The sequence below is a fragment of the Fusarium musae genome, chromosome 3 (genome assembly GCF_019915245.1).
Source record: "Fusarium musae strain F31 chromosome 3, whole genome shotgun sequence".
NCBI classification, from domain to species: Eukaryota; Fungi; Ascomycota; class Sordariomycetes; order Hypocreales; family Nectriaceae; genus Fusarium; species Fusarium musae.
The window spans coordinates 4191061-4209374 of NC_058389.1; the positions used below are offsets into that span (position 1 = coordinate 4191061).

General features: G+C 49.0%; 7 protein-coding genes and 1 non-coding gene across 8 annotated transcripts; 4 read left to right on the forward strand and 4 right to left on the reverse strand.

Moving 5' to 3' along the window:
- Window positions 1–1452: 1452 nt before the first annotated feature.
- J7337_004713 (uncharacterized protein) lies at window positions 1453–2788 on the forward strand (the record flags this gene model as incomplete). The annotated part of the gene is made up of 2 exons (XM_044822405.1): window positions 1453–1579; window positions 1920–2788. The coding sequence occupies 2 exons, from the start codon at window positions 1453–1455 to the stop codon at window positions 2786–2788; spliced, it is 996 nt and encodes a 331-aa protein (XP_044683738.1).
- Window positions 2789–3394: 606 nt separating this feature from the next.
- J7337_004714 (uncharacterized protein) lies at window positions 3395–4116 on the reverse strand (the record flags this gene model as incomplete). Its single annotated transcript, XM_044822406.1, has 3 exons — window positions 3395–3565; window positions 3658–3745; window positions 3977–4116. The coding sequence occupies 3 exons, from the start codon at window positions 4114–4116 to the stop codon at window positions 3395–3397; spliced, it is 399 nt and encodes a 132-aa protein (XP_044683739.1).
- Window positions 4117–5048: 932 nt separating this feature from the next.
- On the reverse strand, window positions 5049–7222 carry J7337_004715 (uncharacterized protein; the record flags this gene model as incomplete). Its single annotated transcript, XM_044822407.1, has 4 exons — window positions 5049–6146; window positions 6195–6389; window positions 6831–6909; window positions 7059–7222. The coding sequence occupies 4 exons, from the start codon at window positions 7220–7222 to the stop codon at window positions 5049–5051; spliced, it is 1536 nt and encodes a 511-aa protein (XP_044683740.1).
- Window positions 7223–8870: 1648 nt separating this feature from the next.
- On the forward strand, window positions 8871–10229 carry SVF1 (putative cell survival pathways protein; the record flags this gene model as incomplete). The annotated part of the gene is made up of 4 exons (XM_044822408.1): window positions 8871–8893; window positions 8985–9200; window positions 9251–10052; window positions 10137–10229. 4 exons carry the CDS (start codon window positions 8871–8873, stop codon window positions 10227–10229), a joined length of 1134 nt encoding a protein of 377 aa, XP_044683741.1.
- A 1348-nt stretch (window positions 10230–11577) lies between these two features.
- Window positions 11578–12124, forward strand: J7337_004717 (uncharacterized protein; the record flags this gene model as incomplete). The annotated part of the gene is made up of 2 exons (XM_044822409.1): window positions 11578–11865; window positions 11924–12124. The coding sequence occupies 2 exons, from the start codon at window positions 11578–11580 to the stop codon at window positions 12122–12124; spliced, it is 489 nt and encodes a 162-aa protein (XP_044683742.1).
- Window positions 12125–12477: 353 nt separating this feature from the next.
- On the reverse strand, window positions 12478–13383 carry J7337_004718 (uncharacterized protein; the record flags this gene model as incomplete). Its single annotated transcript, XM_044822410.1, has 2 exons — window positions 12478–12868; window positions 12941–13383. The coding sequence occupies 2 exons, from the start codon at window positions 13381–13383 to the stop codon at window positions 12478–12480; spliced, it is 834 nt and encodes a 277-aa protein (XP_044683743.1).
- A 765-nt stretch (window positions 13384–14148) lies between these two features.
- Window positions 14149–14238, forward strand: J7337_004719. Its single transcript has one exon. It is a non-coding gene; the product is annotated as a tRNA-Ala (tRNA).
- Window positions 14239–15006: 768 nt separating this feature from the next.
- J7337_004720 (uncharacterized protein) lies at window positions 15007–18276 on the reverse strand (the record flags this gene model as incomplete). The annotated part of the gene is made up of 1 exon (XM_044822411.1): window positions 15007–18276. The coding sequence occupies one exon, from the start codon at window positions 18274–18276 to the stop codon at window positions 15007–15009; it is 3270 nt and encodes a 1089-aa protein (XP_044683744.1).
- Between the last annotated feature and the right edge of the window lie 38 nt (window positions 18277–18314).

Here is an 18314-nt window from a genome sequence, read left to right on the forward strand (position 1 = left end):
CCGCTACGGAACATGTCGCGTTCAAACCGGGTGCCAAGCGGCGATTTACTATCTGTCCTCTGTATGAAAGTTTGACCTGTATATCAATGATATCGATATCGCCCGATTGTCAAAAACTTCAAGCACATGAAGGTTGCAGATGTTGGTTTTTAGAGCCAGCGCAGACGGGCTATCAGTGTGTCCACTCACACCTTGAAATCATGCCTTACTCGGCTGCGTTATAACTTGCCCCGGAGCCAGGTGAGCCCTTTATTTCAAATCGAACAGCTGGGGCCAAAGCAAGGTCCAGGCAGGATCAAATCAAATTTAATTGACTGGCCGTCGCGTGCTCGTGGAATTTCGATTTCGCATGGGCCAACCTGAACGTTATGAGACTACAGGGCACCAACGATAAACTAACATGCTCTGGGCCGCTGGTCGTCTCGGCTCCCCGCTTCTAGTCGTTTGTTGCTGGGAACCAAGTGGAGATGAGGGGCTGAAGGCTGAAATGCCCCCTGCTGTGTCATTCAACAAAAAGACGAGACGAGAGACAACGCCTCTGATGAGGTTGGTCACTGATGATTAGTTACATTGGGAGGGGAAGTGTGAAGCTCTGAACTTGGAACATGACGGTACGGCCGAGAGACAAGATATAATTCTTATGATTGGGTGAGATCTTGAAGATAAGGCAAAAGAGGGGTGCATAGGTATCATTATCAAAGTGAAGATACTGTGACGGAACCACGGTACATGTGTGCGTTGCAGCAGGTGCACTACTACGCCGAATCCTTCTCAAGAGACCAGGCCAACGATGATTGATATCGCTCGACGAGATAGCGTATCTTGTCACGCAACCATGACCGACATCAACACCACCACTACCACATGTGCAAACACGCCTAGAATCAGCTACTAGTGATTCCACCATCCCGCATCCACGCTAGAGAGAACAAAGCAGACCATTTATATGTCTAAACTCACGAGATACAGACACACACGAGAGAAATAGAGGCACAAAGGCGCCAACCAACGAGTTCAGGGATGAGCCAAGGGCCCAGGGATCCGGCCTCGACGCCGTGACAGCGCCGCACTATGCAAGGATCTTAATGCAGAGTGTGTCGCATTCGAAAAAGAAAAAGACGCTACGGCCACCAGAGCGTCGGGTCGTTCCCAAGCCTATTTTTCGACTTGCAGGAGCTGACGACCCTACCCTTCTCGAAACTTTGAAATCTCTTCCTCTTCCCCCGGACTCGTCTCGATCTATTTCTCCCCCGTCTCCCTCTTCCTCCCTCGACCTATTGTTAAACATAATCACATCTCGACTTTATAATACATTATACCCTTATTGTCTTCCCCAGTCCACTTTGTTTCTGAAGGCTGGCTTCCTTCTTACATCTTTGACTGCTCTTATCTTATTCTTCCTTTCTACCTCCAGTACTTATCTAAAGGTAGTCTAATACGCCATATCTCACCATGGCCACCTACACCACTATGGAAGGTCCTCAGCATATTGCTATTCGAGAGCTCGATCTGAGGGCCTGCCACCCAAGCACAGTTGTCGATAGAGTTGGTGCTGTTCCGGTTTTGAAGACCAGTGCTGGTGAGTTTCTCTGATTTCTTACAATTTTCTCTTCCTTTGTTCCTTCAGGGCCTTGTCCTGGTGTAAGAGCCCCCTGTCGCTCGGTTACTATGGCCACCACAAAGCCTACCCCGGTCACAACCTTGAGCACACGACAGTTCGTATAGACTTGACTTGATGGTCACGAATTCGACGTTCAAGGGCTGGGACCATTCATTCTATAGCGTCAGAAAGCTCTATGCACGATGGATTGCGTTGATATGTTACCGTCATGTATATTCAACATAGCCGGCTTGGGAACAAACCTCGACGGAACCAAAATGTGTAAACCAAAACACCATGACTAACATCACAACTATAGCTTTCTTTACATTCCTCCGCGCCAACCTTGTCCTCCACTCGGCAATGACTTCAGCCACCAGTACCCCGCAATTCGGTCCATCTGTTCCCTTTTCCTCTTTTGTCCCGCCATCTCCCTCTCCGCTTGCAGCCTCTACGCCATACTTTGGTCTCGACAACGACGATGACATCGAGCCGTTGTCCCTTGAGGTCCTTGACAAGCCTCAAGACAAGGTTGAGGGCATGCGCCTCGTCGCCGACTCGATTGCCCAGATGCGCCAAAGGGCCTCTTTGAACCTCGTTTTCCACCCGCTTTGTCTTGCTGGCCTATCGGCAACCTTGGCTGCCATTTATCATTTCGGCGGCGTTACTCGTGACTCAGGACTCGGTATGACGGTTTCTTGTGGCGTGATCATGAGCTACCTTATGGGTATTCGTTACTTGGCCAACGGTTATATTTCCTTGGCTGAGCGCTTGCGATGGAACTGGCTACGTGCTGATGACGGAGAGGAGGATACCCTGCTGGCAGCTCGACTGAACCAAGACATCATCGGAACCCTCGTTCTTCGCCTTGAGCCCAACCCGACTTCGAACCATAGACGCAGACGATCTCTTTCTCTACGAGGGGGCAAGGGTGTCATTCGCGCGTGGACTACCAACCTCAACTACCGTGGAAAGGGTGTTGGAAAGGATCTCCTCCAAGAGGCTGTCCGTGTTACCAAGGAACGTTGTGGAAAAGATGCTGAAGTTGGATTCGCTCAAGAGCATGCCAATAGCGCCATGCTCCTTCCCGGCATCTTCAACGCTCCCTTCCGACGTGATGAGGTCCGAGCTACCAGGGCTTTGGATGGTATCTTGTCCAACTGGGACCTGGTTAAGAAGAGGAGGTAAATGAGTTGAGTTGCTCAACCATCACTTCACGCATAGCAGGGATGAGGAACACCTATCGACGAATCAGTTATCAACAGAGCGCGATGTGTGAGACGACGATGATGAGATGAGGAGGAATGGAAGACGACAAGGAGAAGATTTAAAGACTGCTTTGAACGAATACCTCAGAAGACGACGCAATCGACGGAAAGAAGTTACAACCACTTATCAACTACAAAGATACCACTAGAAGAGGGGACACGCTAGAGTGTAGACTCTGAGTTGGGGAAGACGAGATGTTATCGGAGGAAGCATGTAATGGTCGGAGGAGCGACTCTCTTTCTTTTTCTTCTTTTTTCTTTCTTTTTTTTTTTTTTTTTTTTTGATACCGTACCTACTACTCGTACAGTCACTTGAGATACCCCAGATCATATCATATTCCTTTCGTTTACAGAAGTTCATAATTTATAGGTTATGGCACACACAGCTCATGATCAATATCAATCAATCTTTCGATTCTTCAAACAGAATATGCCTTTTGCTCAAAACAATGCTCTGAAATGACGCCTAACACCGCTCATGTCAAATGAAAGACACATAAAATCTGATTCGCAGGAATGATTTGGTTTAGGCCTTGGGTTTGTTCTGGCCATCGTATGTGTCTGGGTCAAACCCATAAATGGGTCGGCCGAACCTGGAGAGACTGTGAATGACCTGTTCGTATGTCAGTGGGTGCTCTTTAACTGTGGCAGCCAGTGCAAGAAACTCACATCGTGAACGGTCACGGTTTTGGCGTTTCTATACTCAACGTATATAACACACATTTGGAGGATCTGATAACGGCGTTAGTATGGGTAGATCAAATGAAGCAGTGTACACATGTTACATACCTGTTCAAGCCGTGACTTGGCTGCAGCTCGGACCTCATCATAGATGTCAGCGGAAATACGCTTCACACCTCCTCGGCGCGCTAGACGTCTATGTTTCACAGCGTCAGTATTGATGCTCATGTGTCTCAGGCAGATAGAGGTGAACATGATTCACTAACCGGATAGCGGGCTTGGCTGAGTCGTCTTGTTAATAGTGATCTTCAGGGAGAGATGAGTGGTATAACTTACTGACTCCTTTAATTGAGTCTCGAAGGATCTTGCTATGAGATTGTCAGTATGCAATTCCACTGTCTTACTTCAGCTTTGGGATTGACTTTACCGATGGCGACGACCACTAAGGACCGTCTTCCCAGAAGCGCCACGAACAGCCTGACCTTTCTTTTGATAAGGCAAGACCTTTCCCCCCGTGTACGTAGCTTGCGCCCTCGAAGGACCGCCTCGGGTAGGTACCGTAGGCATGTTGTGAGGCTGAGGAGGGTGAAGGTGAGTCAAGAATAAGATAAGATAAAGCAACGTGATATCAACTCTTGTGAGATGTGAAATAGCGCGGAAAGGCTCAATCCGGTGTATCTCCTCGGTGCATCTTTGAGGAAATGAATGGTTCGCGTGATCTCTGTGTTGATTGGAGGGGAGCTTGTGTTATTCCATTGCAGCTGTATCATCTTTACTGGAGCACGTGACTGCGACAGTTAATCACTGTCAATCACTGTCAGGAGAACCAAAGACAGGCAACACAGGAAATTCAAGGGACTAGAAATTATCTTCGTTTATAGAGGGAGAAAACATAGATACAGGTGAAATGATTAGCGGCCCGAGTCACCCACTACAAAGGTTTCGACGGTCGAGGCTTATCACATTCTACGCCATGCTACATAAGGCATTCATTGTATGCTATCGATATCATATCAGATAAGTGATGACTCAAAGTCAGGGTCTATTTCCCATTGCAAGAGCAGCTAAACTTTTTGATAACTACCATATTCTCCATCTCCTCTCGCACTCCGAAAAGTCCCACACTCCCAACCAAGACTGACTGAATCCTCGTACCGTGTCTCCGTATACCGAGTTTCGCATTCGCATTCATCGTTCCATTAAAACATTTGTATGCTCCTCAATCATCTCTTATACTTCGAAACAAACAGGCCAAAACGCCTAGAATCCTCGCTGCCCTTGCCGCTAGGAGGTATATCATGAACAAAAAAGGCGAGGGCGACAAACGCCTCGCGCGGGGAGGTATAAATCAAGATGAGTCGTGATTGGTGCCAAGACACCGAGCAATGAATCTGACAGTAGCGTTGGATCAATGACGAATGAAACGTCAGTCGTTTAGACTGGCGCGGATATCAAGTTCATTTCGTTACTAGTCGGAGACATTTACAACATCACTCTTCTCATGTAGCTGCAGCAGCGGGCGCAGGAGTTTCTGTCCCTTCAGTAGCCTCAGGGGAGGCGTCAGCGGTGGCAGAGGCATCAGCTGCCTCAGTTGCTCCAGTTGCTTCAGCTGCTTCAGGCGGCGCGCTAGGTGCTTCAGATGCATCGGGTGCGTCGGGTGCGTCAGGAATCTCAACATCCTCCGTTTTCGTTGTTTCTTCTGCGGCCGCAGGTTGAGTAACATCATCAATTACGGGCATGTTAGGATCAATTGGCACATCAGCAGCCTCGATCTCATCCTCAGTTTTGGGTACAGAATCTTCTTTTGAGTCTTCAGAATGTTGCGGCAACTCAGTTGGCTCAGGAGCATCCACGACAGGGGCAGATTCGACGGCCTCGCTCGGTCTAGAGGCTTCCGAAGCCAGCAATGCTTCAGCTGCTGCCTCGATATCTGCTTCTGCTTGTGTCTTTGTGGGCTCTTCAATGGTACGAGGTCTCTTGGAGGGTCTCTCTCCAGGGGCCAAGTTGGCTCCCTGAAAGGCTTGAAGCTCAAGTTCAAGGTCATCTAGACGCCGCTTGAGGCTACTCTCTCGCCGGTGGCTATCCTCGAGCTGGCGGCGTAGCTGAGCCTCGCTCTCCTGTGTTTGCTCCAGTTGAGAGCGCAACTGGTTCAACTGCTGTCCGCTTCTAACGACAGCTTCTTGTTGCTCGAGTTGGCTAAGGCGGCCTCGGAAAAGCTCAATGATCACTTCGAGTTCGCTGACCCGCGTCTTCAGGCTTGAGTTGTGCGCAATGAGCTGCTCATGCGTCTGTGGCGCGTCCATTTTGCGATCCCCGTTCGTGGGAGATGACGCGCGACCTTCCCCTGTCGCTACAAAGCCGGTCTGGTAAGGGTCGTCGACCATGAACTGGGACAGGCCATGCGCGTACATAGAGGGGGTACCAGTGCGGGAGATTGGTGAGTCGGCTCCGTCGTGGCCGTTCGATCTCTGGGACGCTCGTCGCGCGGCTTGAGCAGCGTGTGCGGCGGCAGCAGCAGCCTGTCCGGTCGTGTCGAATCCATTTGCATCGGTCGTAGGGAAGCCTTGCGCAGCTGCTTGCTGCTGCTGTTGTTGTTGCTAGTCTGCGTTAGCAATGCGCAATGCCTCTGACGGCATTGGACCAACCTTTTTCTTATTCGCCAAATCAGGGCGCATTGTCTTGACTCGATTGCGACTCTTGATAACGTCTGTCTTGAGCGAAATTGGCCGGGGTCTACCATGCAGCTTGAGGAACAAGCCACAGGCATTGCACAAAACCGAGCCAAATTCGTCGCGACGCCATAATGGGGTTGTAGAGGTGCTACAATTTTGGCAGGTAGGCTGCGTTGATCCGTTAGTTGCCATCATGGTGCCGGTTGTTGAGTGTAAAGTGAGTACAGTGTAATCAATACAATGCGAAGGCGGGAGGGAGAGCGATGATTATTATCTCGGCCACGATAAGAGGATGGAGTAAAATTCTTTGGGTGCAACGTAACTGGCTGCGCTTGATAAGCCAGATAAGCCTGAGACCCATCGACCATCCCGTAAGGGATTAGTGTGGCAAGGTTTGGAGATAAGACACGTGATTGTATCAGTCAGCGGCGATAAGGCCGGGCCAACTGAGCTGGCGCCGCAAAAAACGTGACAGGCCTGGGCAGGATGCATCCGTTCTCGAGATAAGATTGCGGGAAATGGCATAGGTCGGCTGCAGACCCAGCATATAAAGTGCAACGGGGAGAAGTGCTGATAAGATTGTGATAATGAAATATGGTCGCGACTTACCATGGTACTTCCCGATCCCCCACTCGTAGCGGCAGGAGATGCAGTGGCATACATTGCGGGCGACGGAGCGGCCGATGCTCTGCAGACAGGGGTTAGTTAACAATCAATTTTTTGGTCATGGAGGTGTCGGAGGGTTTGTTTGATGGAGGCTCGAGCGCAAGACTGCAGTATCAATCGCGCATTCATTGTCACGGATGGCGAACAGTTCTTTGGGTTATCTTATCTTACCTTAGTTGAGATGTCGCTTCTGTAGCCGCGTTGGCAGCAGCAAGAGCCGAAATGCCTGGTAATACGTGTGGTAATGAGGCTGATGCAGACGTCGAAGTCGAGTCTGGTCGAGAAATAGGATCAAGTCCTGTCTGCTGCAGGAGTTGCGCCCCGTCCTCCTCCATAGTGACAATTGCCTGCAAAACGATACAGGGCTGAAGCAAGGTAAGGTAGGGTAAGGTAAGTAATCGATAGGGAGAAGGGCGCGGGATGTTATCGATAATGCTCGATAAAGATTGTGAAGATGGTGGTTACTCGGCAGTTCTACTTCTGGCTGACGCGCAAGGGCAAGCGTCGATGACTTTGAGGCGCAATGAGGCTGATGAGTTTGTAGTGATCGCAAGGTCAAAATTCGTGATTTGGTGTAAAGTTGGTAGACACGGAGTACAATGCAGAGTTTTGGGTTGGTCTGGGCTGATGAGGAAAGAGACAAGTTTGAGGTTGGATCTGGAAGGTTGCGATCAGAAGTCAAATCAAGTCCAGTGACCGAGCGCGTCGCGCACTGAAGCCCCCAGTGTCGCTGCAGTAGATGACGGGCCGAAGGGTTTTAGACTGCAGGTGATAATTAAAGACGCCTTCTAATTGGTCACTTTGCAGTGCCTGGGAATTTTACTTTGTTCCTCTGTTGCCCCTGTCAGAAAGGGACGAGGGATAAGATAAGGTAAGGTAAACTTTAACATTTCGTATTTATGTTCATATACCCGAAACTACTGAGTAGATGCGAGATAATCGAGTACGATGTTGATACTGATTAACTTGTATCCTATGTCTTACTACCAATCATCAATATATTATGTGTGCCTTAAGTCATAGCTTCTCAAAGGAGGATATAATGTCGACTGTTGTCTGTATGGGTTTAACTCATCTGATAAATATTTATGTTTCTTGATGTTTTAGACAAATTCATTGTTATTTGACAATCTAGTTCAGTTGATTATTTGGTCATCTCACTTGTTGTGGTTTAGTGTTTGAGGACATTTAGTGTGACCTCTTCACGACAACAATGTTGCCACCAAGTTGACAATCGTGAAGTAAGCATCTCATAATATGTGATTAGAGACTATGAACCCCTCTGTCCAGTTAAAATAGACAGTACATTAGCAATTTTCGCTTGTCATGTCTCCTGTAAATTCCAAGGATCATCTGTAGGGTAAGTTCAGCATCATGGGACCATTTGGGCATGATTTTGAGATGAGATTACCAGCCCAGCCCAGCGCTGATTTACAATAAGTGGATGCCGGAAGCTACGGGAATTACATTAGCACATTAGTTTCTTCAACACTAAATAAGCAGTTTTACTCCTATTCAATGACATGCGTGGCGCAACACTGGACATCTTCATGTTTCTCGACATGCTGTAAGGAGGATATTCTGCAGCAGTGTAACATGCATACAAGACACTGTACTAATATAAGAATACTGTAAAAATATAGACGCGTCTCGGTACGCGTTTATGCTCAACACACGTCATTCCCCACATCATCGATTCTGACACCAGCCACAACCATCATCCAAGTACCCCTCCATGACCCAGGGGAAAATCAGGCGGGTGCCGCCACATAAAAGCAGGCCCAGCGGTGTGAAAGTGACATCGATATTTGGGACTGCAGCTCTAGTATCCAATCCATGCCGTAGCCAGCCTTGGGCTAATTAACGACGTCCCCAGCATTTCCTTCGTTCATTTCTCGACCCATCATCCCATCAACCTCATTCGAAGCAGAACCCTTTTCTCTCTCTCTTGCAAGCACTAAAACACCCTCATACACATTCATCATGTTCAACTGGGCCAAGCAACAGTATGTTATAGACTCTCCCCTCAGATCCTTTCTTGACCCCACCATGAGATGGACCCTGGAGAGCTTCATGTAAAAATACTGACCGCTATAGACTGGCCAATGTCGCCGGCACTCAGGAGCCTATCTACGGCCCTTCTGCCATCAAGTCTGTCGCTACAGAGGCTGAGAAGACTCCCTACACTGAGATCTCTCGAAATGACCTGAAGTGGCAGGCCATGGACTCTACTTCTGTTGAGACACACACCTTTTACATCTTTGGCGACAACGGTCAAATCGCCCTTGCTCAGCTTATCTATAGTAACGTAGCGTATGTCTCGAACTGTCCAATATCAAATGGCTCTGCTAATATCTTCAAAGTGGCATCCGAACAACCTGCCAGTTCAACGCAAAGGTCTTCAGCTCAGACCCTGCCAAGCCCCACCTCTGGGCCTCTACACCCCTCAGCAACCACGACTTCAACGAGGACAAGACGAGTTTCTACGCAGACGACTGCGCGATCGAGCTGTCCGAGGATGGCACCTACTACACCATCAAGAGCATGAACGACCCCAACGCCATCGTCAACCTCAAGATCACCCGCTCCACACCTGGTTTCCAGGCCGGAACCACAGGAACAACTTTGTACGGTACAGACATGGCGAACCCGTGGGGATCTATGCGACACGCCTTCTGGCCTCGCTGTGTTTCTGAGGGTACCATCACCACAAAGGACGGCCCCATGGATTTCAAGGGCAAGGCCTTCTTCGCTTACGCCCTTCAGGGCATGAAGCCGCACCACGCTGCATCTCGATGGAACTTTCTTAACTTTCAGGGTCCCACCTATTCAGCTGTGCTGATGGAGTTCACCAGCACTCCCTCGTACGGCTCTACCCTCGTCAACGTGGGTGGTATTGTCAAGGATGGCGAGATTGTCATCGGCGGCGTCGACAACACGGCCACGCACACTCAGGTCAAGAAGGATTCAGAGAACGACTGGCCTGAGCCGAGCGACGCCAAGTACACCTGGACCGGAAAGACCAAGGACGGAAAAGCCGTCGAGGCCTCGGTCGAGGGATCTCTCGGGGAGAGGGTTGATAGAGTTGACGTCATGGCCGAAGTCCCCGGGTTCGTCAAGACGATTGTCGCAGCTGCAGCTGGCACAAAGCCATACATCTACCAGGTACAGTTCCTCAGGTTTTCCTTTATTTAATTTCCGAGAGTCTTGGTCTGAACTTAACCCCCTTGCTGACTATAAAATCTATAGTACCATCCCAAGCTCTCCCTGAAGCTGAAGATTGGAGATGAGGAGATCGTCGAGGAGGGCACCATCTTTACCGAAGCTACCTTCATCTCATGAAGTAGAAACAGGATAGAGTACGAGACGATGCCAACTCTTTTATATTTTAGGTGTCGTTCTCGAGGACCTCAATGGTTTTTTTATTATTGTTTTTTCAGAGTAACGACCTTTGCATCAAACATTGGGTAATACAGTAATCAGATGGGACAATTCAAGTCGGAATCGGACTTGATCAGAAGGAGGGGGAGGAGAAGGGACGGCGTTGGAGACGGACGGACAGGTCTTGGTCAACTCACTCGCTTAGGACTAACTTAGATGGAACAATGATGCCCTTTCAGCTTTTGAACTATCTATTCTATGTTGCACGAACTGACTAACTGACAAACTAACAAACTAACAGACCAACCAACCAGAGCTGTAGGCTAACTCAGCTTAAACCCGATCTTTATTTTGACTGACACGTCCTGGACGCGTAAAGTTCAGGTCTTGTTGTTAGTAGCTCGCGGGCCGATAAATAATGGATGGATACGATCATTGTATTCCCCCTCGTTAGCTGAGATCATCGAGCACGTTCCCACAGTCCTATTGTCTAGTTCCCCATCAAGCCTTTCTCACAATGGATAGAATGGATATATTCTACCATCGAAGGGGTTTTGTTAACTCTAGAATTTATCAATTGAGGGAGAGAAGCCAATAATATTGGCAGTTTATCAGGTCAGGTCTCTGTCTCTGCCCCCCGCCCACGATATCAAGGGATGGAAAAGAAGACACGAGCTCGCTCTCTCCACTCCCACAGGATCCTCATGTCTCGCCCGTCCGTGTCTGTCTCGTCACAATCTCTTAGCCTCTTTTTTCCTTTAGGCTCCTACTGTGACCTGCAGTAGTTTCTCTTCAGACTCCTTTTTTGTCTGCACGTCTCCTTGCTTTTTCTAGTGCTCCGTGTCTGATCATCCGAGTCGCTGCAGCTCACTTTCTGTACCTGACTAGAGGATTTTAAGCCTCCACACACTGAACCGAACCATTTTTTTTGGTTTGGTTGGTGGAGACCTCCATCTTTGTCAAGGGTCACGACTTATACGCGCAGAGAGCATTCCTCTAATGTAGAACATTGATGTTTTACTCAGACAGTATTGGGCCGTCCAGCCCCTGGAGATCATTTTTTCTCTCTAATTGCATGGCTTGGGGAGGATAGAGTGATGGCACTAGTGTCAGGTTTACTCGAGAGGAATTGAATATAAGGATTCGAGGATATCCTCTTGAGCAGATAGTATCACCATCCCTCGTCCTTTTACATCTCCCTCAAGAGTAATATTCCATAACTTGGTCTCCCTCTGAGATTCCTCTCTTTTTCATCCTTCAGACAAGCAATATACTGAATACCATCAAACATCAAACAACAACAGCAACAATGGTCGCCTGTACCTATCACAATGCGTCTTCGTACGCCCCAGTGTTTCCATCTCCTCTCAACCCCACGAACCATGGACCCGAGAACAAATATGCCACAGCTTCAGGACGCATTGTGCGCCGAAGAAGAAGTCGACGAGGCCCTCCTGGCTCTCACACTCTCACTCAACGACTCCTCCGCGTAAAGGCAGCGGATGCTTGGAGAGGACATGTTCTGAGCGCTCAGGTTGTTCAGTACGAATATGCTGAAGCTGCTGTCATGGGATATAAAGCACCACCAAAGAGCCGAGTAAGTTATTCTTCAGTGTATCTCATCTCACCAAGAATCTCATCTAACAATGATCCAGAACTGCCTGTATTCAATGCCCGCTCTCAAGAACCTCGGCCTCAACTTCTCACTCTCCGATGCCCACCGAATCGCCAGCAACATCCGTCTTCCCGATCTCACATGTCTCAGGACAAGACGCATGGTGTTGGCCATGGGCCTCGTCGGGCTTCTCCCCGCTCTCAAGGTCCGCGATATGCTCAGAGCAGCTGAGACATTATGACTTACGCCCAAGGGCCAAGATGAACGAAAAGCCATGAATTTTATGATAATTGGGATTGTACTACTACGCCAACATTTGTCAGGCGCGGCGCGTTGGGGAGAGGACCTTTTCTATAGATATACCCGCGTACTTACGCCTGTTTCTCCTTTACCCTTGCCTTCACCTTTGCCTTTTCCTAGGTATTCACACCAGTCTAATACAAACACAAACACAAATACAAATACAATACAAATACAAATACTTCCAACCGTTTCTTTGTCCATACCAAAATACACACCTGCCTCAGTACATAGGTATCATACATCGTCCAACATAACGAAAGCTCATGTGTAACTAATTCATCATCTTCTTTCTCATTGATCTTTCTTATCCACCGTTTCAGTGGACCCTGGTTTCTCGGCTGCCGCACCAGGTGAACTCTCTTTAGGTGGGCTCTGACTATCTGGGTCTTGAACGGCTTGCTCGACCTGCCATATAGCCCTCTCGAGCTCCACTTCAAGAGCCGGCATGTCAAGAGTGTCTGAGAAAGTCTGAACTTCCTTTTGTGTAAGAAGGGTACGCTCTTTATTGTCCGGCTCCTCGGCTGGTGGGGCGTGTAGTGCGTAGAGCTGATCGAGCTTCTCAGATGGAGCTAGGCGTAGGAGCTTGTTCTCCAGCAGCCATTGGAGATGCTTTCCACCTGAGATGGCTCTGCCGTGTGACCATGCTCTGTAGACGAGGTAGAAGAAGGGCAGGTTAGGGATGCTGTGTGTGTTAGTCAGCGAATCGAGAAAACAAAAAAAAAAAAAAAAAGCAAAGAGGATGGTATGGACTCACATGGGTACGAGCGCAAATGGAATAGTAATCGGCATGCCGACAATACACCACACAAGCCTCTTTTTGTGCAGCGCCTGACGCTCCGTCGCAAGAGTCTTGAGAATACCCTCCGCCTTATTCGGCGGTATCACCGAGCTCGGGAAGCACAAGTCGACCTTTTCCTTCATCTCATTCTCCTTCCCACGGCGTCTCACCGACAGAGGCGGTACAGACTTGAGACCCCATTCCTCATATGGGATGCGACGAAAAGCGTAGTTACCGTAATCGACGACCTTGCGCTTCCACCCAGACTCCATCTTCTCCCATTGCGCCCACGTCTTGGCCGCCCATGCAGTGCCCTTGTCAACATATGTTCTGCCTTGTGGCGCAGTATTTGCTTCGAGCCGTTTCGCATAGAGGAGAGTTCGCCGCGTCGAGAGCGGTAGGAGGTATAATCTCATCATCTTGGTGGTCGTTTTGCTGCAATGCGCCAGAGGGAGTAGTAATGTCAGAGTAGAATAGCTCGGCGTAAGAAGAATCGTAGAACCAGCAAAGTAAACTATCGTAGCATGACGTCTGTAATATAAATCTTTATGGCACGAACCGCACGGATAGAAAAGAAGCCGGTGAAGGAGGAAAAAAAGCGACTAGGTAAGGTAGTTGGAGAGGAATTGTTTGCCTCTTGCTCAACAACAACTTTTGGTTGGGAAGAGGAATCGCACAGGGATTGTATTGTATGAGAGAGAAAGGCTAGAACCGTGGCGAAGCTGACGACGATGATTTTTTTCTTCTAGTGAGCTCCAGAACTTGGAGTTTGTTTGGAGCTGGAGCTTGCTTGGTGTGGGAGTGGAATCGGAGGCCCCCAGCCCAGAGAGAAATGGACGGTGACGCACATGGTCGTCATGGTTGGAGAATAGATTAATACTTGATTTACACGTGCATCTTCTCTCAATTTCTGTGAATTCTCTATACCACGAGGATGATTGATAGGACATGATACTCTATCACTACTATACCTTTAAACAACATATTTTTTCTCTATATAAAAACAACAGTCTCCATCTTCCTCTACTGCATCTTCTGAATGCACTGCCATGGCCAAGAGATTCAACCTGCACGATTCAAGCCCCCACTTCATCTCCAACCCCACCACAAATCGACACTATCACCAATTCTCACAAATCACCGACTTAATACGTATTTTCCACGAGCTACTTCAACAATTCCTCGGGCGAATGGTTTAGTGGTATAATACTCCCTTAGCATAATTCATCCGAATAATCTGGGAGTGGTCCAGGGTTCGATTCCCTGTTCGTCCATCGTTGGCGGTTAGATTCCGCCGTTATACCTTCTTTTTGCCGTTTTTGCATCTGATACTAACTCCCGATGGGCTGCTTGTTGCTATTATGGACCCTTGGATTTAGCTTCAAGGGTTCTTTTGTAAGTGTTAACACATGCTGAACCTTATTAGATGCCCCTTGATCAACATGCATATTCACAATGCCCTTCCCAAGAAGCAAATCTTTTCAGATCACCAGACTTTACACAATCGAACAACTCGAATTCCCCTGAAAAAAAGCCCATCATGTCCTCATCATCACTCAAGCCATGTCTCATACAGATCTCGATCTCAACGCTCTGACATCCCATACCGAACACCTCCCAAAAGCCTCTTTATGCAGGGCGACTCTTCACAAGTCTTTAGCCTACAGAATCTGTCTGCCCACACTTACTTCCCCATAGTTCGCATCATGGAGATTTTCTTTGACTCGAGCCCCGTTTGCCTTTTCGGTGCTACAATCGACCGATTAGTGCTCCCAGATGTTTGGTACCTGAGACATTGGAACTGAGACCTACAGCTGTGCTTCTTCAAGCTTTGAGCTAATTCTTGGAGCTCTTACGATAAGTCCCAGGACACGTATTCCAACTGGAATTGGTATTTCGCGTATTGATCAATTGGACCGGCTCTAGATTCATTGTCGCTGAATCAACATGCTGCGCTTCAATGCCCCTTCTATCCTGTATGAACTCCCGTCTCTTCTCAATCTATAGTCGTATAATAACAATGCGCACCTTCAAGCCCAGACTTATTCATCTTTAGCTCCATGCACGGGACTCTTTGCGCGTGAAGCTCCCTTGCCCACAATCTTCTCCGTCCAGCTCCACCCACCCGACGGCCCCTGCGCCTCTTTGCCCTTGTCCTGCTGATGAAGCGCCGACGGGGACGTTGGCGCAGGCAGATCACCTCCAAAATCAAGATCACTATCGCAGTCGCTATCGTGCCAGTCTCGCTCGCTCCATGTCACTGAGTCCGCTCGTTCCGTCTTTGGCCGCTGGTGCGTTGATGCGTCGCTCCCTCTCTTGGACTGCTGTGACTTCGGAAGATCCGATACTTTATCCATAGCTTCCCGAGACTCACTATCTGTTCGAGTCATGCTTGCTAAGTTGTCTCGACTCTTCTTGAGTTCGGCTCCATGCTCGTCAGGAGGCTCGTTCATGTTGCGGGCCCGCTCACGGTTGTGTTCGTCCTCGTCACGGAGGCGAGAGGCCGCCGAGTCGCTGAAGTGGGCATCGACTAAGTGCTTGATGACAGGCCAGCCATACGCGTTGGCAAACATGCGGCGGACCAGAACGTTGTTGTGAGCATCGGGCTCAACCTTGACGAGAACCTTTCTCCACGACAGGTCCTTGTGGTAAGCTCTTGCAATCTTCTCCTCAACTCGCATGTTTGAAGTGTCGATAATTTCATGAATATCTTTATCGGGATTCGTGTTCGCTGTATCATCGTAGTCTTTCGCTGATAATGAACTGTCCTCATGATTCACATGAGGATATGGCGACGAATCTGCGCTGCTGGTAGAGGCTTGTCCTATCGAGTTCTGTCGTTGGCCCGTCTTTCTCCTGACCAATGTAGTAGGGCGTCTCTTCAATGGTGGACCAGGTATATCGGCTGGGTGATAAACACGGTCATGGAATATAGTTCGCGGCCGCTTTGATGGATCAATCAGGTACTCAACATCGGGTACCTTGGGGTTGAGTAGATCACCAGCAGATTCAAAGATAGTCGTTCTTGGGGGAGCAGTCATCTCGTCTTCGCCCTCATGCCCAGTTGTAACCTTGGACTGTTTAGTTGAAGCAGACTCAGAGGCAGTATCAACACTGCCATCAGCCAACTCATCAAGCTTGAGAGTCTGACTCTTGGAGTATATCTTCTTCTGCTTCTGCGACACATTGGGAGGCTTTGGAGGCTCATTACTCTTGAAGAAGTTGAAGAATCCCGCCAATGGTCCACTGTTGGTTGAATCGGCAGAGTCAGATGGTACCTCATCGCCATATGGCGTTGCTACAGAACGCAGACTCGCCCTGTCATCATCAACCATAGCCGTACTTGGTGGCTGTGGAACCTCGCGCATATTTTCGTGAGTCTGAGGAGATGAAGTACCAGACTGTCCTGCTGGGCCGTTTCCAAGTTGCTTCTGACGAGCTTGATTCGTGCCCGTTAATTCAGCCCATCCGAACCCAACAACTGTTTCAACCAAGCCAGCATCTCGTCGAGCTTTCTCAACACGCCCGAGTCCCTGCCAGTCCAGGAACAACAGACAACTTGTGCGAAGCGGGACAATTCCATCATTGACAACGTTGGAGTAAACAGTTCTGTTTCGGAACTTCTTCAGCGCGGTATGTGCAGGACCAGTAGGTAAGATCCTTAGAAGCGGTTTCGACTCAGGTTGTGTCTCCCCATAAACCTTCTTATGCGCTGTCTCTCCTAAGTTTCCAACAATAGCACCCCAACCACTCCGTGCAAGTGTCGGCGCTCTCCATGTCAGACCAAGATCCTTTCCTGTCCTGCCAACGAGACCAGAGTCCAGAGCAAACTTGACGTATAGAGGGTTCTCGTTGCTTAGACCTAGAAATGGTGTAGCCAAAGCAACAAAGTTGATCGGCTTAATGAGGTCGAAGAACTGCGGTGAGTGTTTTTGTATATATGCAATAGCGTATGTCTGAACAAGACCACCAAGAGAGTGAGCAATGAAACTTATGCTGGTAATCTTGTATGGACGCTCGGCCTTGTGAAGATGAGCCCCATCCTTGCCGAGGTGTATAGTACTGTGTTTGTGTACCGCTTTCTGCTGGGGATCGTGCTTGTCAAAACTATGAGTTATAGCATCCGTCATTCCTTTCCCTGTCGGTAGGAATGGCTGATCTGGGTATGTCATGGACAGGACGTATCTAGCGAGCCTCTTCCCGAGATACTTAATCCCTCGTTCAGTTTTGGTCGAGTTGCCGGAATAACCACGAACAATAACCTCTTCATCATCATCGTCGTCATCGTCTTCACCCTCCACTCTGTCCATGTCCTTTGTATCGTGAGAGTCTGATTCGACGAGGCCATTGCCTGATTTCTTCCTCGCGGCTCGTTCCCGGGCCCGCCGTGCCTTGGCATCGATCTTGGCTTGCTTGACAGCTGCGTCGATGCTTTCTTTCATGAAGAGCATATCTGCGCCAAGATTGCTGTGCAGACCATGTGTCAGAACCACCATGTGGACCTTTTTCTGTTTCTTTTTGGGCTTCTCTGGTTTTGATTCATCGCCTTTTGTTTCAGGATCGCCAGTCTTGACGACACTTTCTACATGCTGATCTGCACCTGAACGCTTTTCAGCGCGACCTTCTCCTTTGTCATCCCAGCCTGGAAGTCTAGGTGTGTTCCACAGTGCTGCAGTATCTTCGACCTTGAGTTGTATCGCGCGAGAAAAGACACCTCGTGGCTGCGCAGCATGATGTCCTTCTTTGGCCTCTACACCTTGTTGGTAGTCACTGATCTTTCCAGGCTGAGGGACTTGGGATTGTCCACCGACCACAGGACTCGAGTTGCTGAGGCTTAAGGACTTCTTATCACGGGCCAACACAACCTCGAACCCAACAGCAGCAGAAGTCGAGAATAGAATCTGTGAAGAGACCTCAACAATCCAACTAGCGCTTTCATGATCATGCTCTGGAGCTTTTCCAAACCCTCCATGACTTCCTAACCCGGCACTTTGTCGGATTGTAACCGGAACCACAAGCTCACATTCCCAAGAGCCTCCCGCCTTGACCATGGGCTCAAACTCCGGCACTCCATAGCGCTCGGGATATTCGAATTTCTCGTTGGGATTGAACCCTGCGGGGTAAGCGGCGGTGGAAAGAGTATACGGTCCGTGAACGAAAGCGGCTCGGAGGGCGATGGCCGAAGTGTTGCGCACGCGCAGGAAGAGCTTCTCAGGTGACGGTAAGATTCGGTCTTGAGAGGGTATGTATGTTATAGTATATCGAACGACTTCGCCTGTCTTGAGGCTGCCGACTTGATGGAGGAGAAGCATCTCGTCGCAGCGCGCAGGCAATCAAAGATGTCAGGTCG